This window comes from Triturus cristatus, chromosome 5_1, assembly GCF_964204655.1.
Source record: "Triturus cristatus chromosome 5_1, aTriCri1.1, whole genome shotgun sequence".
In the NCBI taxonomy this organism is placed as follows: domain Eukaryota; kingdom Metazoa; phylum Chordata; class Amphibia; order Caudata; family Salamandridae; genus Triturus; species Triturus cristatus.
Window position 1 is genome coordinate 773,647,088 of NC_140587.1, and position 25,790 is coordinate 773,672,877.

The 25,790-nt window shown below is 47.7% G+C and overlaps 1 protein-coding gene across 3 annotated transcripts in view; it reads right to left on the bottom strand.

Moving 5' to 3' along the window:
* Positions 1–25,790, bottom strand: part of RBBP8 (RB binding protein 8, endonuclease) — a 513,323-nt gene that overhangs the window by 56,885 nt on the left and 430,648 nt on the right. For all 3 annotated transcript variants that reach the window (XM_085605771.1, XM_085605770.1, XM_085605772.1), the window contains exon 17: positions 24,052–24,148. In XM_085605771.1, coding sequence (XP_085461897.1) covers positions 24,052–24,148 — 97 coding nt within the window. The remainder of the gene's footprint in view (positions 1–24,051; positions 24,149–25,790) is intronic.

Consider the following 25,790-nt stretch of genomic DNA (forward strand, 5'->3'; position numbering starts at 1 on the left):
TTTCTAGAGAATGCTGAGATAAAACACTGTCGCATTGCTTTATACAGCCCTTCCTCAAACGGTTTGGTTGAGAGAGCAAATAGTTTCATTAAAGAAGGGGTCCAAAGTGCTATTGCAACAAATGTAAATGTAGGAATGAATTTTCTTGCAAACTAAGGTCTGGGCCTATCTGACAACACCCCATTCCACTACTGGAATCACACCATCTAAAGCACTCAGAGGAAGGGAAGCCAAATCTAAAATGATTCCACAGTGGTTTAATGAATTGGAGGTAGGCTCAGCTCTACTTGAAAATAGAAACAACATGATAGATCTTCAAGAGTTAAAATCCAGAGTCTTACATAAACAGTCTGTTCAAAAGGAGTTTTATGATAGTAAATCATCTCATCATGTTCCACCCATCAATGTTGATGATTGGGATCATCATAAGAAAACCTTTTAAAGTTTGTAAAGGGCAATCTAAGTTTACCTTACCAGTCAGAGTTGTCAAAGTTACAAAATCCTCTGTGTTTTTGGGTAACAGAGGTTGGTGGAATAGAAATAGTGTCGTGAAGGTTTCTGACAAACAAGTTGAGATGTTTAGGGAAATATATGCAAACAGATCTGATGAAGAAGATGATAGTTTCCTTTTTGGACCGGATTTGGTTAACAACATTAATGCAGATAATATCATTGTCAACCCTGCTTTGTATTCAACAATTAACTTGTCAAATCAGTCTTCAATCTCCTTGGATGTTGTACCCATGTGTGATAATCGCATTTGCAGGATTCCCAGTAAATTTAATGATTATGTATTATATTGATTACATAGTACATTAATTAATTTCACAATGTTCAATTGTTTGTTTTGTTTCATTGTATGGGGTGGGGGTATGTAGTATTATGCATTGTATTCATGCTACACTACTGTTTCTTTAAATCATACTATTCTAGTTTAGAACGATGTTAGGTCATAGATGTGTATCCTACTGGGAGTCAGTTACTGATGGTCTTAGACTGGTGTCAGTCGCTCTTGCTTTAACTTAAGCTATTATTCCATAGCTTATTTAATTCTTGATCATTAAACCAGCCATCAAACAAATCTGCGCCTACTGGAATTCTTGTGATAATCTGCGTTACTACAACTAGGTTATGTCATCGGTGACCTATTGTACCTAAAAAAGATTTTGACCAATTCTTCAACTACTTCTTCCTGCATAATCGGAACCACCACTTGATTTACAAATAAACAAACTAATAAAGAATGGGAAATTATGGAGAGGGAAACCAGAGAAAAAGGTCAAAGGATCACAGAGTTCACAAGATCCCATAATATTGCAAATTCCCCTTAAACATTTTTAGCCTCCCTTGAATCAGCTAGAGTTAAAGCCACCCTTTGAGAGTCTGATATTGAGTAATGCATGGGCTCTGTCAAATATGCAGCATGTGCTTAAGATCTATTGGTCACCTTTCCACATCCAAGATGATGCAATGCAGAGCTGGGGATATTCATTATGAGATAAAAACTCTAAGTGTGGATTAACTGCTGGGATGCACACAATGACTAATTAAACTGACCTAGAAGGTAAGAAGCGACCTAAGTTTGGCCAATACTAATTTCGATAGAGCTGCTTGTTGAATGTGCAGCAAAGGTCCAATTGTTGGTACGTTATTATATAGGCAAATTTCGATTTAGGAATCTGACACCTTGCCAAGCATGCTGAAGTTATGGAACCCAGATCCATAAGGCACAGTTGCTAATCCAACATGGGCTGCCATTTTGAAGTATTCATCTCTTTCTGAACTAGCTCAGTATGATCACTTTCAAAATGGATTGCCCCAGAATTGTTCATTTCATTTGACAGGCATACAGTCAAACTTCATTGGTATTTATTAAGTTATAGAATTCAGTTTGGTTGGGCACAATTTCATTTTATATTCACATTCATAACACAGTTACATTATTACTTTTTTAACTAACAACAAGCTTGGACGCGAACAAGCTTGCCAGGTTGCCTGTTGAAGATTGTGCACTTTGCATTCCCTGTTCTACAGTATGAGTAAAAGGGAACCTTGTTTACATTTGTGTAATGTTAAGTTAAAGGTGTTTTTATAGTGCGCAAATCACCCATGAGCATATCCAGGCAATCTGTAACGGTATGTGAGGCAGCCCGGGGGGGAGGGGGCCCTACTCGAAAAGCCAGGTCATCAGCTTGTTGCAGCTCTGAACGTACAGTACACAGAAAGCAGTGCAGATGACAGTGTCCTGGGGCCTGCAAATTGCACCGGATCCTGCTCAATAATGACTGCCGGACCGGATCCTCCTAGATCTCAAACCCCCTGCACTCCCCATTTACAACACTAGAAGAGAATAAGAAAGTGGAGAATTTGGAAGGTAACGAATGAGAACGAAAGGACGCCAAAAAAAGAGGCTAAGGGAAAAACTTCAAGAGAGGGGTTGCAAAGAGGAGATACAGGCGAGCATAAAGGCAAGATTGAAGACGGCGGGAAAGTGCAAGAGGCGAGGTAGAGAGGGGAGGAGACTGAGTTGAGGGAAGACAGGGCAAGAACGGGGAGGTGGTCGAGGGAAAGGAGTGAAAGAGGGAGAGCATTGGAGTGAATAAAAAAAAAAGAGGAGACTAGTGACAAAAGTTGTCTGGGGAGCATGGAGAAATAGGGTAAGGGGCGCAAGACGGGGGAAAAGGCAAGAAGAAAATGAGAGATGAATTCAAAGCGAAACGAATGAGGCAAGGACAAAAGATGTGGAAACGGAAATTCACAGCAAATGGGTAGGAAGAGATGGATGGAAAAGGCAGAATTGTCGATTTAGCGAGTAAAAGGTAGAAGAATCAAGAAGACAGCGATAAAGAAAGGTGGGGTATAAACAGTGGGGTGATGGGGACAGGAGGTTGAAGAGGAGACAGGAGAGGTGGAAGGGAGAGGATGTTTGGAGAGTGGGTAAACTTGGCGATGGTATGGGTAGGAACGGTGACAGTGGAAGTTAGAGATGGGAAAGTGGAAAAAGGGGGCTTGGAAAGTGGACAAATATGTGGAGACGGAGACTGGAGACAGACGTAGAGAGAGTGATAGAGAAACACAAATAGGCAGAGAGAGAGAGAGGTGGGCAACAAATAAACAATGGTGGATGGGAGCATGGGGTGATGGGGACAGAGAGAGATGGAAAGAGAAGGAGATTGGGGACTACAAGGGCACTGATGGATGGGTGGGTGGAGATAGAGGATGAACGTAGACGAGATGGAGTTCGAGGGAGAATATATGGAGAGAAGGGACAGTGGGGTTGCGATGTGGGCTGAGAGAAGGGGCAGAGACAGAATGGAGCAGGAAAAGAAAAGTGGATTATTCCGCTAGAAGAAGCAATGCTAGGAACATCGCAGGTGATATAAGGCTGAGACCTCCCAAAGTGCTTCGGTTCTATCACACAGACGTTAATTCATTAAACAAATGAAATGTGTGCACCCAGAGAAGTCGGAACAGGATCAGCACCAGCGGAGAGATGCAGAGAATAGAGCTTCCAGGCTCTGCTGACCTGCAGTTAGAACCGACAATAATAACACAATTAAGGTGTAATAAAGAAGAAACTCCGAAGTCGCAGGAGACATTGGGCACACTTAGCACAGGGACGAGAGAGTATGTAAAAGGCAGGCACAGTCCCATCTCGGCGTTACCTCTCGTGTCTATCTCGGTATTTGGCTCTGGCAGGTAGGTTCCCCGGGTCCTGATGCAGTCCCACTTCGGATTCCTAGACTGAACCTCAAGCCGCTCCCGCCTCCATCAAATCATCCCGGGAATGAGAGTTGAGCTGGCATTCCTTCTGCTACTGGTGGAAAGTGAAGGCTCTGTCCCACACCCCCAGCCGCCCCTCTCCTCCCAATGTACAGTGTTACGACGATTCCCAGAGAGAATTTTTAACCCGTTCTGACGCTGTCGGAACAAGTGGGCACGTCACGGGCACAGTTGCTGTGCAGCGCCAGGCGTAAGCGTGTGCAATTCACCAGAGAGACAGCAGAGCAGAGAGAGACCAAGCTCTGCAGTCAATAATACCGACCTAGCATACGGCATAGGCGCCCCACGTTAGATAGAACAGAACTATTGGCAAAACGTCAGGCTACCAAGAAGACAGATATGTCTATAGCGCAACCGAAAGTCACCTCTCGCTCTTATATGAGAATCAGCACAAGGGTTGTATCTATTTAATAATATGCACATAGAATATCCAGTTTTCTTTGATCTTTTGAATAGCGCTTATGCAATCGGGATAGTGTTCAGAGGACTAAAAAATGAACTTTATTACGTGCCTCAAATTTCCTTGATGGATTATTTGACTTGTGCCGCATCATGCACCTTCTGTTACAATTAGTGCATTTGATGGTGTGCGTCAACGCTGATATGTACGTGCTGTGATACAACTCTGAAGGATAACATAACAAGCGCGGTCCCGAAAGTGAAAGAAAACCGCGCTGCAGCCAGAGCATGGGGATCTCTTGTCTTTATGGGGCCAAGTTTTTCTAATTAGAAACACATGGCCCCATAAAGATAAGAAAGTGCTTTGCGACAGCAGCAAAGCAGGCGACCCAGTCCGGCTCGGAGGTGAAAGGGCATCAACCAAAAACCCTCATTTCCAATGGCAGACCACCGTTTAGAATAAATGGTGACGCCAGCCAATGGAAATGAGGGGCGGGGCTTCAAGCCCCCTTCTGAAATCCCTCACTCACAAAATTTCTCGCCGAGGCCTACAAAAAGGCTAGAGCACCAAGCATTCGATGGGTGCAAAGCACTGAATGGAAAAACAGAGTAAACTAAGTAAAAAGAGAAGTCATGTCAAGCAAGCACCTTCACCACGGAGGCTCCCTCTCAAATGTCTAACACTTTGCAGTGTGTTTGACACCGCTTTACTCTGTAGTCTGAGTCACTACTTACTACATTAATTACACCTGCAGCTCTATCAGCACAGGGCTCCACTACAGGACTGGGCTCTTGTCTTCCTGGTTTGTGGCAGGACATCAGCCCCATGACATGTGGGCCGGCTACTCTGAAAAGGCCAGTCTGGGTACAGCAGTGATCAGCTCTTCGGCATCTTGGAAGAGCAATCTTCAGTGGGGAGCAATTGGGCCAGGATGAAAGGCTTTGTGGTCAGGGGTAAATAACACGAATACAAGGGGCCAAAAACCAGGGGGCTGAAAAGGGCAAAGATCAAGTCACTCATAGGGTTACAGATGAGCCAGTGGTAGAGGCGAAAGCGAGCATGTCATAATGCCAGACCAAGTTTCCATGTCTACATAGATGTACAGAATCAATTACCCCCCTGTTCCCCACCCAATAGAGTGTCCACAGAGACCAGTAAGGTTACTCAGTGGGGACCCTTCAAGCTGCTGACATTGACCAGCACCACCATTGGTCATCATCTTTTCTTGCCCCCTTCATTTGTAGCGGGTTTTCTTCCTAGCCCTCGCGTCAGCATCAGAATGAATAATCACTGACAGGTTGAAAGTCTCTGGGGATGAAACTATATGCCACCCTGCCCTTCATTTTCTCTTTCTCACCGACCCAGTATGTTTTCCTGTGCAGGACACCGTCTCCTAACAGGTGCTCTAAATGATGATGGATGTTGCTCGTGTGCATTTGGGGCAAATGCCCACGGATGAACGATACGATTCACAGCTTAATTATTGGTTTCTCTTCAAGACCCCTCTGCCTGGTCTGCATAAAAAACAATGGCACATGCAGCTTGCCTCTCTGCCAGCACCACAATTTGCCACAGGAACTTAATTGATTAACAACTGCTTGACAAGACATATTCAGGATTTTTCTTCCTGTTAATTACGAAAAACCTCACAATGCTTTTTCTCGTATTACTTCCTTCCTGCACTACACACTCCCGGGAGGGATATCTGTTTGAACAAATCCTTCAGAGGGAGTTCTCCGTTTTATGTTCATAACCTTAAACTGTCTATGAGGGGGCAAGGTATTGTTTTCTGGTTAAGCAGTACTAGACCACAAAGCAGGCATAACATTTGCAAAAAAACACAAGGAAAGTAGAACCATATATTATATTTTTCCAACAACTCAGTTTAACAAAAGATGCCAGCTTGTAATAAGACCTGGCTTCACTAGTAGGAGAGGGGAAATATTCCAGCTACATGCTGAGACAGGAAATGAAAACTTAATTCACAGCAGTTTGGCACAAGACAATGGAAGCTGTTTTTCGTCTCCTGTTTTCATTCACTATCAAAGCGAAGCACTTTTTGGAATAGACAGATTTACTTCAGAAGCCAACGTTCAATATTGTACTGTGGATTTAGGAGCTATAACTGTATTTTGTCAACAAAGTCTCCCCCCCACCCACACACAGAAACAAAATGTTGCTATTTCTTGGCTATTTTCCAGGTTTCTCCAAGGGAGCCCACAAACTCTGGGAACAGTTTTTGCTACATAACCACCTTCTACCTAATTACTATATCTTGCTTTAACTCTCCATTATTGCTGTACAAATCCCCTGTCCATTCTGCCTTCCTTTCTTTTTGCCACAGCCAAATCTATTCTTCAGCCACCTTAGTGTTTGCTCATGAATCATCTCTCTATTACTGTTGAGACTTAGTTTCTGATGTATTTCACGTTCGTTCTGATATTGTGATACTAGTTTACTTCCTCCACCTCCAGGCCCCAACTAAACGATTAAAATTGGCCAATATTTGTTGTATAGTGCTCGGGCTTTAATCTCTAATGGACTGATTCCTGCTTAATAAAAACTGAAATAAATAAATTATATACTTGAGTGGCCCAAGGCTGAATGCGCTCCGATTGCCAAATACAGCAATATCTTTCAATGGTTCAAATGCATCCATGATCCCAGTGACTAATGTCTTTCCGTGACCTCAAACAGTAATATGCACCTATGCCCACTGACAGAAATTTACATCAACGGCCCTTGCAATGCCTTTTACGAGTGGCCACAGAGAGTACATTCATCAATGGCTTTCCAGTAGTTTTATCAATGGCCTCGGAGAGTAATGTGCATCCAAGATCCCGGGCAGGAAGTGAATCAATTACCATAGATAGTAGAGTGCATCAATGACCCTGGATAGTGATATATATCAGAAGGCCTACATACTAGCGTGTATTAATGGCCCAAAGCAGGAAGGTGCACCAATGTCAACAGACAGTAACAGCATCGATGGATCCAGGAAGTAGAAGTATTAATGGACCCGGGGAGTAGACATTATAAACATCAACATACAGAACATACCTCATGGCCCTACACAATCAATGGACCAAGACAGTGCAAATAACCTGCAGTGGCTTCGGGTGCTTTTTACAGCTCTTAGTGTTGTATGCCTCAGGAGTGCGAACCCGAGTCCAAGCTGCACTGCCCCAACAACAACAATTCTGGTGTTTTTCTGCTTTGCTTCCCCATAACCCTGGCTATAGCAGGCACAGGCCCTCACCAGGGCTCTTCACTGCATGCTTAGTTTCAAGGCCTCAGGTCCACAGAAGAGCAGCTTCAGTGGCCTGCTTTTGTACTAAGGATCACCAGGTCTGTAGTCACACTGTGTGGAAGGAGGCCACTGAAGTAGCTATGAGGAGGACTAGTTCATTGAAACTAAACAGCAGTGAAGAGTTGCAACCAAGAGTTGTAAGACAGAGATGTAGCATTAGTTGACAAAAAATTGCATCTCAAATAACAGGACTTTACAGGGCATGAAAAGCTGGTCATGTCTGCTGCATACTGGGAAAAATGAATGCCCCTCCCTACCTGGACTCATCTACTGTACCAATTTATGATGTGCAGAATGGATCCTTAATGACAAGAGCCATATGTTAAAGAAGAATGCAAACAAATAAAATACTATTTCTTCAATCAAGATGTGCAGATGGAGTTGCACAGAAAAAACATAGCATAAGAACAGATTTCCCTAAAAGACCAACTAACCCAACATTTAATCCATGAACATATTTATATACATGAACTAGAATTTGGTATTCAAGGACACTTAATTGTTTTTCTTTGTAGAAAAAGGCAAAATGAAAAATAAAATCTGTACGAGACCTCAAAGGCAAGGTTCATCACACAAAAAATAATAGCAAACAAGGCGAATGTTCCACAATCAAGTAGATTATCGAATAACGCGGGGATTGTCTCAGAAATGGTTACAATAATGGTGGCGATGGAAGCAATAATAACAATATAATTAAATAAATAATGAGAAATTAGAAAATGGTTACCATAATAAAAACAATATTTAACACTCGCACTTTCTATCATGCAAATCACTTACTGAATAGCATCCTGACACTAAAAAAGAGGTTTTAAAGCAATTTAATGGTACCCGTTTGTTCATCTTAAACTTATGCGGCAAAGTTAGAAATGCCAGAATTTAAATACGTGGCTCAAATTGCACACAGGTGTGTGTAGAGGGTGTCAGTCCACTTAGTCATCTCACCACTACCAATTGAGGGGTGGTGAATTTTCGCTACACTAGACATTCAAAGGGAAGTAGCTCTCTATCTGGCAAAGACTGGCAGGTTTCAGTACACTACCTTAAGTCATGGCTCTTTGCCTTCTCACACAATAATGTGCTACAAAGCGATAGATTACAGTGGAAGCAGCAGTGAACTTATCTGCAAGTAAATCAGGGTGTGGCAGAGTCCGTCAGCTGATAGGCAACAGAAGTCATTTTTGGAAGGTGGCAGAACCCGTTTGCACTAAAAGAATCCCACCATATTAATCCATATTAGAGCTGAAGCTATTGAACTACCAAAGGCACTGCACCAGTGAATCATTCACAAATGTGAATTACACCAGACCCCAAATAACCAATTAAGAGGCATACTTCAAATCTTGATATTCCTGCATGGGCCTAAGCACCATGATTTAGGAGTAAAGAACAAGTTACTTACCTTCGGTAACGATGTATCTGTAAGAAACATTAGTTAGTTAGATTCCTCACCTTAGAATATCCCCAGGCGTCAGACTGGATCGGGAAGATTTTTCGTCAGCAATACCCCTTGCGCGTCGCTAGGCGTCGTCTGCGGCTCCGCGTCCGTCGTCGGCGTCGTGCGCCGGAATGACGTCGGAGTACTTAGACGCCGCCCTCGCGCGCTGACGTCAGTTCTTGTACATAGCTTTCCGCGCCAGGAACGCAGAGCCATGCAAAGACCGACACTGGTGCCAAAAATAAAATCTAGGGGCCTGAAAAGGATAACCTTAACCCTAGATGTCAGTTCGCAGAACGGGGAGGATGGGTGGGTCGGTGAGGAATCTAACTAACTAATGTTTCTTACAGATACATCGTTACCGAAGGTAAGTAACTTGTTCATCTGAAAGAAACACGTTAGTTAGATTCCTCACCTTAGAATAGATACCCAAGCAATACCATCCCCGGTGGTGGGTCTGCGAACCAAGATCACACCAGAAAGTCCTGGAGGACAGAACGGCCAAAGAAGCCATCCCTCCGGACTTGGCTGTCAAGGCAGTAATGCCTGGCAAACGTGTGTAGCGAAGCCCACGTTGCCGCCTGACAGATGTCCTGCAAAGGAACACCTCGTCCCAAAGCAGTAGTAGCCGCCGTGGCCCGAGTAGAATGGGCGCGCAGCCCAACAGGAGGGTCCTTTTTTGCCAAGGAATAACAAATTTTGATGCACAAAACGACCCACCGAGAGATGGTCCGTTTGTGCACAGCTTTCCCCTTCTTAGCACCCACGTATCCAATGAAAAGTTGGTCGTCCACCCGGAACTGCTTTGTGCGGTCCAGATAAAAGGAGAGCGCACATTTTGGGTCCAGACGGTGGAGCCTCTCTTCCTCTTTGGAAGGATGCGGAGGCGGAAAGAAGGTGGGCAAGGTGACAGACTGCCCAAGATGAAAGGGGGTCACCACTTTCGGAAGACAGGAGGGACGAGGCCGAAGGACAACCTTGTCCGGATGAACAGAGAGAAAAGGAGGCTTTGAAGATAAAGCCTGGAGCTCACTCACCCGTCTAGCCGAGGTGATGGCTACCAGAAAAGCAGTCTTAAGCGTCAGCAGACGAAGAGGACAATTATGAAGAGGCTCAAAGGGAGCGCACATTAGAAATGTGAGAACAAGATTCAAGTCCCACTGAGGCATTACAAAAGGGACAGGAGGGAACGTGTGAGTAATGCCTTTTAGAAAGCGTGTAACCACAGGGGACTTGAAAAGAGAAGGCTGATCAGGAAGCCGCAAGAAGGCAGAGATGGCAGCAAGATAGCCTTTCAAGGTGCCCAGGGCAGAGCCCTGCCGGGCCAAAGAAAGAAGAAAGAGGAGAACCTCAGAAAGAGGGGCGGAAAGGGGATCCACAGCCTTTGCTGTGCACCATGCCACAAATTTGTTCCACCGGCAGGCGTATACCGTCTTTGTGGAGGGACGCCTGGCTGCCAGAATGATATCACAGACTTCAGAAGGCAAGTCAAATGGCATCAACTGCCGCCGCTCAATCTCCACGCATGGAGGTGGAGGCTGGACAGGTTCGGGTGGAGGACCGTCCCCTGCTGCTGCGACAGAAGATCCTCCCGAAGGGGCAGACGTATCGGAGGATCGGTCAACATACTGAGTAGCTCGGGATACCAGTACCTTCGTGCCCAATCCGGAGCCACCAAGATGACTTGGGCCCGGTCGCGCCTGATCTTCTTCAGCACTCTGGGCAGAAGTGGTATAGGCGGAAAGGCGTACAACAGACTGCAACTCCACTCGTGACGAAAAGCGTCGCCGAGCGAGTGCCGCCTTGGAAATTCCAACGCGCAGAACTGCTGACATTGCGCGTTCTCTTCGGTGGCGAATAGATCTAACCAAGGCTCTCCCCACTGCTGAAAGAGACCTTGTGCCACCTCGGAGTTCAGACGCCATTCGTGATCCATCATGCACCGGCGGCTGAGTTCGTCTGCTCTGGCCCGCCAGATGTTGAACCACTAGGGTGATGCCCTGGTGTTCCAGCCATGTCCAGAGGCGCAGAGCCTCCTGACAAAGGGTCCACGACCCCACCCCGCCCTGTTTGTTGCAATACCACATGGCGGTGGTGTTGTCCGTGAACACCTGCACGACACTTCCCCTGACAGAGGGAAGGAAGGCTTTCAGAGCAAGTTGGATCGCTCTCAACTCCAACAGGTTGATGTGGAGACGAGACTCCGCCGGAGACCAGAGGCCTCTGATCTCCGCCTCTCCCATATGGCCACCCCATCCTACGACATGCTCCGGTTGGGGAAGGGAGAGGCTCTTGCCCTTGACCCAATCGCGGTCCGTGCCGAACTGTTCCAGTCTCTTGGAATCCCAGTCCGGCGGAGCGGTCGGGAAGGAGGATTGGGAGGTAGAGGCCTGGATAACCAGGCTCTCGGGGGTAGGGTGTTGGGACAGAAAACTGGGGTCGCCCGGAGCAGGGCGGTGGTGCCTGGCTACGTTCCTGTCCACAGGAGGGACTGTGGAGGGCTTGGACCAGGTGCCCTGCAGAACGTCAGTGAGGGCCTCATTGAATGGCAGCAGAGGCTCAGTGGAGCTTGCTGCAGACTGAAGCACCTCAGTGAGGACGTTAGTCCTCACCGCCACGGCAGGTAGCTCGAGCCCAAGGGCTGCGGCCGCCTTGCGCAGCACCACAGAGAAAGCAGCACCCTCCTCCGAAGCCACAGTCGGAGGAGAGATGAATCCAGTGTCTGGAGAGGTATCCAGACCACTGGCCTCCCCCAGTTCATCTGCCCAGTCCTGTGACAGTTGAGCCTGAGCGGCCATAGGATCCTCGGATCCCCCCCATTCGCCCCCATCATCCGATTCTTGGTATGCAGGAAGAAGGATCGGAGCCGGGCGATAGACAAAATGTGTCTCCAGCGGTGCCGAACGCGGCGTCCATCGACGCCGTAACGGCGCCGGGCCCGGACCGGGGCTGAAACAGGGCTCGACGCCGAGCGGAGTCGGCGTCGGGGGTGGAACCGGTGTCGACGCCGGCGGAGGAGGCGTGACGAGGTCGACCGGCATCGGCGGGGACTCGGGAACGGGTCCCTCGGGCGCTTGCGGCGTCGAGGCCGGAGCAGCCGACGGCGCCGGGGCCGGAGCCGACGGCAGGCAAGGTTGCCCAGTCGGGTCCGCGGGGCCCGAAGGCGCGCCAGCGGGCGTCGACGGCGGAGCCAGGTTCCTCATGGCCGAGAGGAAGGCACTGACTTCCGCCGGCGTCGCGTCAGTCCCAGGGACCGGCGGGTATGGGGACTTGCGCGGCGCCTGCGGCTCCGCTGGAGCCGCGGGGGTGGAACCAACCTGACCCTCGGCCGAGTCGCGCGACCGGCAAGGGGAGTCCGAAGAGCGGTGTCGCCTCTTGGACTTCTTGGAGTGCTTCGACTTACCCGAAGACTTGGAGCCAGACGATCGATGATGACGTCGGCTGCGGCTCCGTGACCGATCCTTGGACCTCCTCCTGGACCGGGATCGAGAGGGGCGCGGAGCCGAGTGGCGAAGCTCGAGAAGCTTACGGGACCGCTCCCGTCTAGCCTTCGAGGTCAGGGCCTTGCAGTCCGCACACGACGCCGCGTCGTGGTCGAGGCCCAAGCAGTAAAGGCACCGGCGGTGATGGTCCGTAACCGACATCAAGCGGCTGCAGTCAGCACAAGCTTTAAAATCAGGCATCCTACCGGCACCGGAGTCGAGACAAGATCAAAAAGGATCGAAAAAAGTTAGTCAAAAAGTGACTAAAGGGGTAGCTCTCCCGGATCTGCTCTTACTGGCGCGGAAAAAAGAAGAACCGACGTCAGCGCGCGAGGGCGGCGTCTAAGTACTCCGACGACGTCATTCCAGCGCACGACGCTGACGACTGACGCGGAGCCGCAGACGACGCCTAGCGACGCGCAAGGGGTATTGCTGACGAAAAATCTTCCGGATCCAGTCTGACGCCTGGGGATATTCTAAGGTGAGGAATCTAACTAACGTGTTTCTTTCAGATAAGGCCACACTTCTGTCATCCTCTTATTTGAACCTTGCATACTCCCTTTTTGTACATATTCTGTCATTATAACGTTTCTGACCACACTGTCATTTTGTTACTTTACAAATGAGTGTAGCTCGCGGGTGGGGTGGGAATGAGGGTGTCAGAAGGAGTCTGTTTGTGACCTGCTCATCACCTCACCACAACGATGAGGCTCTGAAAGTAATGAGATGCATACACATTGATTAGACACGCAAACACATAATGCATGTACACGTGATGCACATACATACCCATTGGGTGTACGCCAGGGGTTTCCAACCTTTTCTGTAACTAGAGCTACTTATGCTCAATTAACATTTTCCTAAACTACTAATATTGTTGGCTTTGTAATAGCAACATCAGACAAGATTATATTAGTGGCCACGCTATTCAACATTATCAACAGTGATCATCTCAGTGCATCAGGCAGGGTTGCCAGCAGTAACTTAAAGTCTTTGTTGATTTAGAATAATTTTACATAGGTAGCACCGTCATGTCTTTTAGGATAGTCTCATCGATGTATACCCCATTATATATACATCATCCCATCCACACGTCTATAACGATTCTCAACAGGTGACCTTTTACCTAATAGCTTGCTCCGGTCTCTTCGACAACAGGCTCTCAATCTTCTATCTGAATCCCTGTACCTGACGTACATAAACATATCACCAGGCACAACAGATTAATTCTGTAGAAGGGTCACCACTTTTTATCACCCTTGGCCAACAGCCAGCTGTGCATGATCACACTCGTTTAGAAAAGTATCGGTGATTGTTTTCAAAACATTTATGATTGATTTCAAAACATCCATTTAAAAACAGATTGATTCTAGAAAAAACCCTGGAGTGACCACTTTAGTATAAAAGACCCTCACTCCCCCCTACAAATTAGAGCAGAATTCCAGCAAGGCTAAGATGGGGGTCCTGCATGCCGAATCGTCGACACACAGTGGTCTGACATCCCTTGTAGGCTGGCATCCTCGATGCAGAGACGGGGTCCTTCGTTCTTAACCATCAGGTGAGGGGGCTGGTTCATCCCTAGGGGTTTCTTGGCTATAGATACACATAGCTATACGCATATACACCTACACATCCAGGTTGGGTACATTTTAGCAAATTACTTAGGGCGGCAATTTTAGGAATATGCAATTGCTACTGTTTTTATCTGAACTGCTTAGGTTCATCATATTAGCACTATGGTGGAAATGTATCTACTATTCACTATATTGGTACTAGCAATCTCTTTTGTATGCTTCTGTCTCCTGATTGTCGCAGCACATATGTTTTACACCAGGTTGTCGCTGGACCAAGAAATACTTATTGGAATGTCCTAATCACCTCCCTGTGTATTTTCTGAGAGAAAGCAAGCACAAGTATCTGAGCGAAACCTATTTTACTATTTTTCCACGATCCCTGAGAAATAAGGGTTGTCAAGTTGAGTGGTTGCCAGAAACTACCTGCAGCACTGTAGAATACAGGGGGTGGTAGTGGCACTGTAGAGCTAGCTGGTCTAACGGCTGACCTATCCTGTGGGGGTGACCAGAGCCTGTCGAACACTAATCCCTCAGTTTAGGTAATCCAAAACGCTCAGGTCTTGGGGGAACTCCTAGGAACTACACGACAGCACATTACTGCGGTAGCTAAAATGTTCATGGCACCAAGGTAATAGTATTAGTAATAAGTCTACCAAACGCCACATGATTTATCACATGGCTTTAAAAGTATTTTGGAAATGCAACAACTTTTCTCCAAACATCTTATGAGCTCTGAAAATACATAAATGTTTATCTCGAATAAACACTTTTCAATTTGGTATAAATATATTAAAATCAGCCAAGCTTCTAATTTAGTAGAGAGGGCTGCACACAGGAGAGCTTCTCAAAGGAAGCTGGAGGACCAGTAGCTCACAAGCTACTTGTTGGAGAAGCCTGGTGTATGCAGACAAAACACAGGAAAGACACACACAACCTCCTTTATCGCAAGATATCCACTCACTCTAATGTAGCAGGAGTAACAATCAATCAATCAATCAATCAGGGCATTTATAGAGCGCGCTACTCACCCGTGAGGGTCTCAAGGCGTTGAAGGGAGGGGGGGGGGAGCCGCTACTGCTCGAATAGCCAGGTCTTGAGGTGTTTCCTGAAGGTGAGATGGTCCTGGATCAGTTGTAGGTGTGCGGGGAGGGAGTTCCAAGTTTTGGCTCCCAGGTAGGAGAACGATCTTCCTCCGGTGGTGGTTCTGCGGATCCGAGGGACGGTGGCGAGGCTGGCGGAGCGGAGCTGGCGTGTGGGGGTGTAGAACGAGAGGCAGCTGTTGAGGTATTCGGAGCCCATGTCGTGGAGTGCTTTTTGTGCGTGGGTGAGGAGCATGGGGCTAAGAGCATTGTCCATTGGTAGCAAGATGACAGGCCAACCACTGAGGCTCAGAACAGCCAGCATCAAGAGTCTTGGATACTGCCAGGGACATGGGAAAGCAGGGTGTGACAGCTTACTGGGTATTTAGAGAAGGGAGCAAACAGAGCAAATGCTGGGAATCTGGTGGTGTTGGGGGGAGGGGGTAGGGATGTGAAAGGTGAGCATGGTCTCTGGCGCAGCACAGATACCAGCAAAGCGAAAGAAGAAACATAACAAATGAACGAATAAAAGAAATACATATTGAGCCAGGCACAATTCTGACACCAGAAGGGAAGCGGAGCTGTTGCCAGACAAATCAGAAAGGGGGTCTCAGGCAACAAAAGAAAACGATTTGAATAAGAATTCTTTTAAACCGATATCGGAACTCAATGTAGAATGCAGCCAAGAAATGAGACAAGAGAAAGAACTCAAGGACATCTGAGGCATAGCGAACAAGGGTTTCTCCACGCAATAGAGAAACCAAACTTGTTTTATCCCAGCTGCAGAGAACCACGATCCTTTTTGTCATACAAAGAGGCTTCTCGGATGACACCATATACACTGCACAGGATCACCATGCATATGACAACGTAATTACACAAGACAAAAACTAAGACGAAAACAAAGGACCTCATTTGTGGGAGATTATACAGATTTCAGCTGTGACCAACTATCAGTTTTTCTAAAGCCTGGTGAGGTAGCCATGCTTCAAAGATAGGTCGCCAGAGGCTTTAGGTATATCCTATCCCATGCAGGTTGGTGACAAAGATTAAGCACATATACTCACGTAGCATCTCACAGGGGTCTTAAGATGTGCAATCACAGGGTAGAACACCATAAGGTAGGCCATAATGAATAAAGCATGTCACAGAAAATGATCCAAAGCACTTGCGTCTCAACACAATACCAAAAACAAAAATCCAGGAGAGATCCAGGGAGAGTAGCTGGAGAGACTGGACTTTGTTGAATTTTGAAAATCACTGCTTAGGCACACAGCAGCAGAATAAATAAAACTGTTGTATGAGGGATGGGGGAGGAGGTCCAACATCTTAAAGCAAAAATGGAATGATCTTACATTAGACTCAGAGTAAAGTACTGAAAAAGAATGTGGGTATGAACCGTTAAAAACTCAAACAATAAAACTCTTGCTGAAGCCCTGAAACGCCAATGCATCTGAAGTATATATGATTCATATAATGTGTTTGATCGAGAGATGTGACTCTACCAAGTACAGACAACCCTGTCTTTGCATCAATTCTTAAGGAATATTCAAGATAATGGTAGATTCAGTGCCTCCATCAGGCCCAGAGAGCAGGGACACCTAAAAGTACACACTGATTGATATTTTCCTTTGTCATTAAGCCTCTAATTGTTTCTGTGTACTGCAGGTGGCATGAACTGTAAAAGTTTTGGAAGCGAGTCTGACATAGGTTAACTTTCAGAAACAGTTCCCTCCTGCTTGTTATTGAAAACTGTAATGTGTAGAAAACCATTGTCTAATTTCCTGTTGAATGCTAAAATTCTTACAAAGGTAAAAGTCAATCGCCTTCATTATGCTGTCAAATCAAAAACACTGCTTTATCCAGCTCAAACAGGAGTTTGTTCTTGGGAACTCTGGTTTTGTAGCTCATTTTACTAGCTTATTTGAACTCCTAATGCAGAGGCACAAGCTCAGGTTTTCCCAAGGGATTATATACAACAGATTGGCATTAAGTAGAGGAATGTAACAAATAAGTCATTTTATGTATATTATAGTAAAATATGTGATATTTCAGAAAGGATTCGACTGAAGAAAATCATGCGCATCATCAATTACTAGAAACAGTTTCATTTTAAAGAGAGGGAAATAAAATGGGCATGAGAAGGGCTATAATATGTGGAAGTAAAAGTTATTAGAACCATGGAAAAAATTAAGTATTTGCATTTCAAGTTTGTGATAAACAAGGTTAAGAATGACACGTTGCTGGGGCATTTCAAACCTTCTGAAGTACAGCAATTTGTATTCAATATGTAGTTTACCCAAGGATCTATATTTAGTACAGTGACGGAAAGCTGTTTGGTGTATAATACCAGTTAGGAAGGTTAACAATACAATGTACCCAAAGTATCTCTCTAAATTTTGGCACAGTTGTAAGGGTCAGTGACAATGTTAGCAAACATTTTTGCTGTGTATTGAATATGCTACTTACCAGTATGCATCTGTTCTTGGCATGTAGGGCTGCTGACATTCATATCTGTGCATAGATCGCCGCCTAGTGTTGGGTCCGGATGTTTGCACGTTGTTGTCCTGGAAGAGTCTTCGAAGTATCCTTGGATAGGTGACTCCTCCCCTGGACTACAGTGCGCATGGGCATCCTCTCCATCCTCAGATTGTTTTTCGCCATTGTGGCAGTGATGGAGTAGATACAGAAAGTGATGACCATGCTTGCAATAATTCTGAGAGCTGCAGCTGCGACAGGCGCCGGGGAGGAGGGAGGGCGATATGAATGTCAGCAGCCCTACATGCCAAGAACAGATGCATACTGGTAAGTAGCATATTCAGTTCGAGGCATGTGGGCTGCTGAATTCATATCTGTGCATAGAATACATAGCAGTGCCCTCTATTGGCGGCGGCTACCCGTGCCAGCTGCAGCGGTCTGAAAAAGTGTTTTGAGAACAGCCTGTCCTACAGCTGCCTGCTGTTTTGACTGCACATCTACGCAATAGTGTTTTGTAAATGTGTGTGTAGTGGACCATGTGGCTGCTCTGCATATATCATGCAGGGGAATGTTTCCTAGGAAGGCCATGGAAGCCCCCAACTTGCGTGTTGAGTGGGCTCGTGGTGGAATAGTTAATGTGCGTTTTGCCTTTTGATAACAGATTTGAATACACTTAACTATCCATCTGGCTATCCCTGCTTTGGAGATGGCGTTACCTTTGTGGTGTGGGGCAAAGGCAACGAACAGTTGTTTTGTCTTCCTGAAGGGTTTAGTCCTGTCGATGTAGTACATGAGGGCCCTCCGTACATCTAGTGTATGTAATGCCCTCTCTGCAACAGTTTGTGGGTTTTGGAAGAAAACGGGCAGTTCAATAGTCTGGTTCATGTGGAACTGCGATATTACCTTTGGCATGAATTTGGGGTTGGTACGTAGTACGACCCTGTTGGCGTGAACCTGAATAAATGGCTCTTGAACGGTTAGTGCCTGGAGTTCACTAACTCTTCTTAGGGAAGTGATCGCTACCAGGAAGGCTACTTTCCAGGTAAGGAATTGAATCTCGCATGAGTGTAGAGGTTCAAAGGGTGGACCCATCAGGCGTGTGAGGACCAAGTTGAGGTTCCACATTGGAGCCGGTGGGTGACTAGGTGGAATGACTCGTTTGAGTCCTTCCAAGAATGCTTTGATGGCAGGCACTCTGAAGAGAGAGAGGTGCTGCCTGGTTTGCAGATAGGCTGATATTGCGGTCAAATGGACCCGTATAGAGGTGTACGCCAGATTGCATCGGTATAGGTGTAAGAGGTAACATATGATGTTGTGGATGGATGCGTCCAGCGGGTTAATGTCATTATTACCGCAATAAATGACGAACCGTTTCCATTTGGCTGCATAGCAAGCTCTTGTAGTGGGTCTCCTGGCCTCCTTGATGATGTCCATACAGTCAGGTGGCAGATTGAGATAGCCAAACTCTAGGACTTCAGGAGCCAGATCGCCAGGTTCAGCTGTTGCGGATCTGGGTGCTGAACCTCTCCATGGTTCTGCGTCAAATGCGCGGGTTTGATCCGCAGCCTTTGATGCGGTACCACGGAAAGTTCGAGGAAGGTGGTGTACCACGGCTGGCGTGCCCACGTGGGAGCAACTAGGACGAGTGTCAGGGAGTGTTGTCGGAGTTTGCGAGCCACCAGCGGTATCAACGGTGCTGGAGGAAAAGCGTACGCAAATTTGCCGGACCAGTTCATCCATATCGCATTGCCCTGCGACTGCGGGTGTGGGAACCTGGCGGCGAAGCTTTGGCATTTTGCGTTTTCACTTGTCGCGAATAGGTCTATTTCTGGGTGACCCCACTGCTGGAAGTACGGTTGGAGTACCGATGGGTGTAACTCCCACTCGTGCATCTGGTGGCTGTGTCTGCTGAGCAGATCCGCCATCTGGTTGTCCTTGCCGGGGAGGTGTTCCGCCATGAGGAACATGTTCCTCTGAATGGCCCACTTCCACATGCTCTGAGCCAGATGAGACAACTGTGGAGAGTGTGTCCCTCCCTGCTTCTGTATGTAGTACATTGCGGTCATGTTGTCCGTCCGGATCAACACGACCTTGTTGCACAGATGTACTTTGAAAGCCTTCATGGCCAGGAAGATTGCCATCAGTTCCAGAAGGTTGATGTGCATCTTCTTCTGTTGTGTCGTCCATAGTCCCTGCACTGTGTAGTGGAGTACATGAGCTCCCCATCCCTGGAGAGACGCGTCCGCTGTCAGTACTATTTGTGGAACAGGCTCTTGGAACGGTCGGCCCTTGCAAAGGTTTTGTGGATTCCACCAATGCAGAGAGTTGTATGCCCGACCGCTCACCAACACTAGGTCTTTCAACTGTCCTTGAGCCTGATTCCACTGACGTGCTAGGCACTCCTGAAGTGGGCGCATATGTAATCTCGCGTGCGGGACTATGAAGATGCAGGAGGCCATCATGCCTATCAACTGCATAAACACTCGCGCTGGAAGCGAGTGGTTGGGTCTGAACTTGGAGATCAGCGCTTGTATGCCGTTGATCCTCACTAAATTTGGCTGAGCTGTGGCCGCCAGAGTGTCTATAGTCGCACCTAGGTACTGTTGTACGTGTGCGGGCTGGAGATGAGACTTTGGGTAATTTAGTGAGAATCCCAGACTGTGAAGAAGGTGAATGGTACGGGACACGTGGCTTGCACATTGCTGGGCTGATCTCGCTTGAACGAGCCAGTCGTCTAGGTAGGGGTAGACGTGTATGTGCTGTCTCCGTAAATGTGCCGCCACCGTAGCTAGGCACTTTGTGAAAACCCTGGGCGCTGTTGTCACGCCGAAGGGAAGGACTTTGAACTGATAGTGCTGCCCCTGAACAGTGAACCTGAGGTATTTTTTGTGTGAGGGGTGGATGGGTATGTGAAAATACGCATCCTTGAGGTCCAGTGATGCTAGGAAGTCTCCCTGCTGGAGAAGCGGAAGGACTTGCTGTAGAGTGAGCATGTGAAAGTGCTCCGAAAGAATGTACTGGTTCAGGGGTCTCAGGTCTAATATAGGCCTGAGCGACCCGTCCTTTTTTGGAATTAAGAAGTAGAGGGAGTAAACCCCCGTGCCCCGCTCGTGGACGGGTACGACCTCGATAGCGCCTTTTAGAAGCATACTTTCTACCTCTTGCTGTAAGAGCGTCAAGTGCTCTGAGGACATAGGACGGGTTCTTGGTGGTATTGTGGGTGGAGTGGAAGTTAACTCCAGACAGTAACCGTATTTTATAATATCTTTGACCCACCTGTCCGTGGTGATGGAGTTCCACGTGGACAGGAACCGTTGTAGCCTTCCCCCGACAGGTGTTATGTGGTCGGGAGGAAGGGAGAGGGCGTCACTGCTTGTTCTTGGGGGAGGACCTGGTGTTGCCGTAGCCACGTCCTCTGCCCTTGGTACTGGAGCCACGATAGCCACCTCGGGTGTTCTTATTGTAGGTGGTCTGCGTATTACCCTTGTTATATGTTTGTTGTGACCCCTGTCCTCTGCCTGCTCCCTTGTTTCCGGGGCGACGAAAGGAGCCGCTCCGAAAGGACTGAGTTTGTAGGGCGCCCATGGACTTTGCAGTGTCCGTGTCCTTTTTTATCTTCTCGAGGGTGGCGTCAACCTCAGGCCCGAACAAAAGTCGGGGTTGACGGGCTGATTAAGGATATTGTTTTGTACCTCAGGCTTGAATCCTGAGATACGTAGCCAGGCGTGACGTCGTAGGATGACGCTAGTGTTGATGGCCCTGGCAGCCGTGTCAGCAGCGTCTAGTGCACATTTGATGGCAGCATTTGTGAGTAGCTGTCCCTCTCTGATAAGGATTTCTGCACCTTCTTTGTAGGGGTCAGGGAGGTGTTGAAGGAGTTGCTCCATTGTGTCATAGTGCGCCCTATCGTAGCGAGCGAGGAGCGCTTGAGTGTTAGCTATGCGCCATATGCTTGCAGCTTGTGCGGCAACTCGCTTGCCGGAGGTCTCCAGCACCTTGGACTCCTTGTCCGGGGGAGGAGCGTCACCCGTTGTCTGCGAGTGTGCCCTCTTGCGGGCATTCGCCACAACGATGGAGTCGAGTGGCAATTGTCCTCTGATGTAAGTAGGATCCCCAGGTGCTGATCTGTATTTCTTATCGATCCTGGGGTTTATCACTCGTGCCCTGGTGGGTTCCCTGAAAATGTCAGTGGCTGGCTTAAGGACCCCCTTCAACATTGGCAGAGTCTTTACATGTCTTTCTGAGGATGCAAAGGTGTCCATTAGAAAGTCATCTTCGATGATATCAGAGTGAAGCTGTACATTATGGTTGTTCGCCGCCCGTTCAATCAGAGCGTTGAACGCCGCAGTATCCTCTGTGGGTGACGTTTTTGCCCCATATAGTTGTGGGTCCTGTGCATCAAGATGTGCACTGGGGTCTGCAGGGTCGCCCCAAGTTTGGTCAGGGTCCTGCTGGTCATCAGGGTCCGTGTCCACATGGTAGGGGACTTGTTCACCCATGTAGTCCTCCAATGCATCCGTGTCGGAGCGTGTGGGGGAGGCCCGGTGTGGATCCTGGTAGGGTGAATGAAAGGGTTCATACAGGAGAGGTTCTGTGTCCACAGGCAGCTTCCTCTTTAGCGGGATCCTGAAAGGTTCCAATGGCGGTTCCGAAGTTATCCTTCGGTCGTGGAGAATCATCCTGCCAGTGTCGGCGTCGATGACGCGTGACGGAGACGGCTCGACAGGCGTAACCGCAGTTTTGGTGGCCTGTGTCCTGAGTTGAAAAGCCTTCGGGATTGTGGATGGAGGCAAGCCGAAGGTAATGCTGGTCGGCACCGACGAAACCGCTGGATCGATCGAACCCGATTGGTCCTGGAGGGCAGCCTTGGTTTTGCAGCCTGGCATTGCGCCAGGCCGTACTCGGGGCGCCTTAGAGGTCGTGGCCCCCGCCAGGGTCGTCGAGGCGGCTGCAGATATCTTCTGCGCCCGTGGTGCATCGAGCCGAGGTGCGGAGATCACCGTTGACGTCTTCGACACGTGAGGTTTCGGTGTCGTCGAGGGAGTGCTGCGAGGCGTAGCAGGCGGGACGGCCCTCGGTGTCGGTGGCGTCGACGCCGGTAACCGAGCAGGTTTTTCGGCGCCGATGGCCTTCCGTTTGTCGACTCCCATGTCGCCCGTCTCGAGTTCGGCACCGAAGTCCCCCTTGGTGCGGTCGGTGCCGACACGGTGCGCCGGCGTCGAAGGTGTTGAAGGCCTCGATCCGACTAGCGCCACTTTCAGTTTCGGTTTCGTAGGAACCTGAGCAGCTTTCGGTTTCGGTTTCGTGGAAGGGAAACCAGCTGGCTTAAGCGGTAATGGCTGCCGCTGAACGTCCGAGGCCGGGCCCGAGGGCGGGGCCGAAGGACTGCGTGATAGGTCTCGGGTAAGGCCCGAAGGCGATCCCTCGACCGGAGCCATAGTCTGTGGCACTGGTGAATTCTCGGTTTGAACAGGTAGGCCTTGTTCATCATCGGAGCTACTCTCTTCGGCCCCTAAGGCCTCCTCGTCGTCTCCTACCTCGGTGTCGTCTTCACCTCTGTGGAAGAGTGACTCGTCGGCCTCGTCCGATCCGGGTTCTTGGTCGGAAACGGGACTGGAGGGTAAGACTTCTACTTCTTCGACGTCGTCCGCGTCGTCGAAGATGTCAGCTGGGGCCGGTGCCGCGTGCTGCGCTTCGAGCCTCGCCGCTCGACGATTCCGCAGAGTCTTCTTTGAACGGAACCGGGCACAGGCCATACATGTCGACTCGTCGTGGTCCGGCGAAAGGCATTTGTTGCACACCGGATGGACGTCGATGTGTGGGTACTTCGCATTACATACCGGACACCTTTTGAATGGCGTCCTCGATTCCATCGTCGAAGTAGTTGATGGACAGGTAAATGCGAACAAAGTCGGTGCTGAAAGTTAGTAAACTAACAGAGAGTATCGAAAACCGATCGATAAACAGTACCGACGCGAACTAAAGGCCTTGTGGCCTCGACAAAATTTTTTCCTAACTTGAGCTAAGATAGCACATCCGAACCCAATGGCGGAAAAAAACAATCTGAGGATGGAGAGGATGCCCATGCGCACTGTAGTCCAGGGGAGGAGTCACCTATCCAAGGATACTTCGAAGACTCTTCCAGGACAACAACGTGCAAACATCCGGACCCAACACTAGGCGGCGATCTATGCACAGATATGAATTCAGCAGCCCACATGCCTCGAACATGCAGTTATTTCTGGTTTTCCGTGTTGTAACCAGTTTCTTACAGATTATAGCAAATCTTAAACAGTTAATTCCCAATATGCATATGCTTATCAAGTGAAATGGAAATCCTGTAAAGAGAAACAAAGCTCAATTACGTCACCAGCCCCTCAAACACAGACAGGTGCCATGATTGCTATTAAGAAACAGTGAATGCCTAAAACAGGTTTTGAATAATGCTCCCATTTTAGTGATTTTTAATTTCTTGAAAATGTTTGAAAATTAGCCACTCATACTTACTATTTCACATTCTTTGCAAGTGTGCCCCAGCATTTTTCTTCTTTCTTCTTTGTTCCGTACAACCTCAATATGAGGAAAATCTAGGTATCCTTTCTTTCTATTGAGAGAAGAGATTAAAAAGTCCCAATAAAATTCTATACAGAAAACTGACAAGCCCACTTTCAAGAAAAAAAACTTGTGACACAGATATGCGTGCATGGTAGTAACAAAGAACGTATCCCTTATTTTTGTAGCTGGCTTTTAAATAGTACGTTATGCCTAAATCATCCCACAACAATAGTTCCCTCAAATGGTTTAACCTGCTCACACCTCACAATATATTTGGGCAATCTCTGACATTTGGTGGAGAGGAACAAGTGCCTAAAAACCAACGTTCAAGGGCCTAAAGTGATTCTTTGGATCCCGCTGCTGAACTGCAAAATGAAGCTTTATGAATACCGAGGCTGCGAGTCTTAATCCCAGCTCATGATTCTTTCTTCCACCACCCTACAATTCCTGTCTGTTCAACTCATTCTTGCAGATTTGTGTCATCCCTACTTTCTTCCCTTGCCACTGGTTTCCCATCTTTCTATTCCTCCTCATTTCTTCCTATTCTTACTTTCTCTCTCATCACCGGAGTCAAAGTCCGATGATGAAATCCAAGTCCTGGGCCTCGAAAATGAATGCCGGTGGCCACCACGTGCAATCACTGGCAAAAATTAAACACTGAAAGGAACCCCTTTTTGAAAGTTTTATGCTCAAGACCTTGTGGTTGATTGAAAGTTCACACCAGCATAGAATGCTTGATTGAACTCAATAATGTCATCACTCTGTGTCTGACACTGAACTACCCAGATACCAGTGTGCAAGAACCTCTACATTGCCACCTTCAATATATGCACAACTAAATAATGGCCACTGCTTTAACTCTAGTTTGAATGGGCTGGAGTGATGATTTGTGTTACTTAAATATGTTACACATTTTTTCCAATGATAGTCGTCCACAAAATCATAAGTGGTTGAGAACAGGTCTGCAATCAATGCCACAACACATCAGGCATACAGTTAGAAGAGGACTATGGGTCCAAATGCAACCCACATCAAGCTGCTCTGCAAAATAGAATGGCTTACATAACTGGAATGACAATCTTTTGTATTGTGGCTAAACATCTAGAAAGGATCACATTCAAGAATGCCTAGAAAATAAAAATCTTTAAAGTCTCATTGTTATACCTGTCAGCCCTTTGGCAGTTCCCTCCTCATTTTTATTATTTTTGTCCCTTTCCCCCTTCTTTTTTCTGTCTACCAAACTTTTTGGGGTACTGATGTAGAGGTTCTGGGCGCCTCTTCCTCATTATATGAGGGAAAGGCGCAAGGTGCTCCTCTAAGGAAACTAGATGAGGGAGGTGAGATTCATAAAATGGTGGCTCCAACTGTCACCTCAGCACCTGGGCCATGACTGCCATGAGAGGTTCCGGAATCTTCTGGGCCCCTCTGGCAAGTCAGGCCCAAGGTGATAAATAGAGGTGACAGGAGGGCGGCCATTTTATAGTAGAAGGGCACTGCGTGGTGATCAGGAGTAAGGCGCCTGTGTGAGGAGGTGGTTGTACTTGAAAGGGAACGGACAGGTCCAAGGGTCTGCACAGATTCCTAAACCTAGTGACATCACCCCTAACCTTGTGACCGGTCCCTGAACGCAGTCAGTGGGCTGGTGGAACAGCGTAATACTAGGATTTTCAAAAGTGGCCAGAACTCCTGAA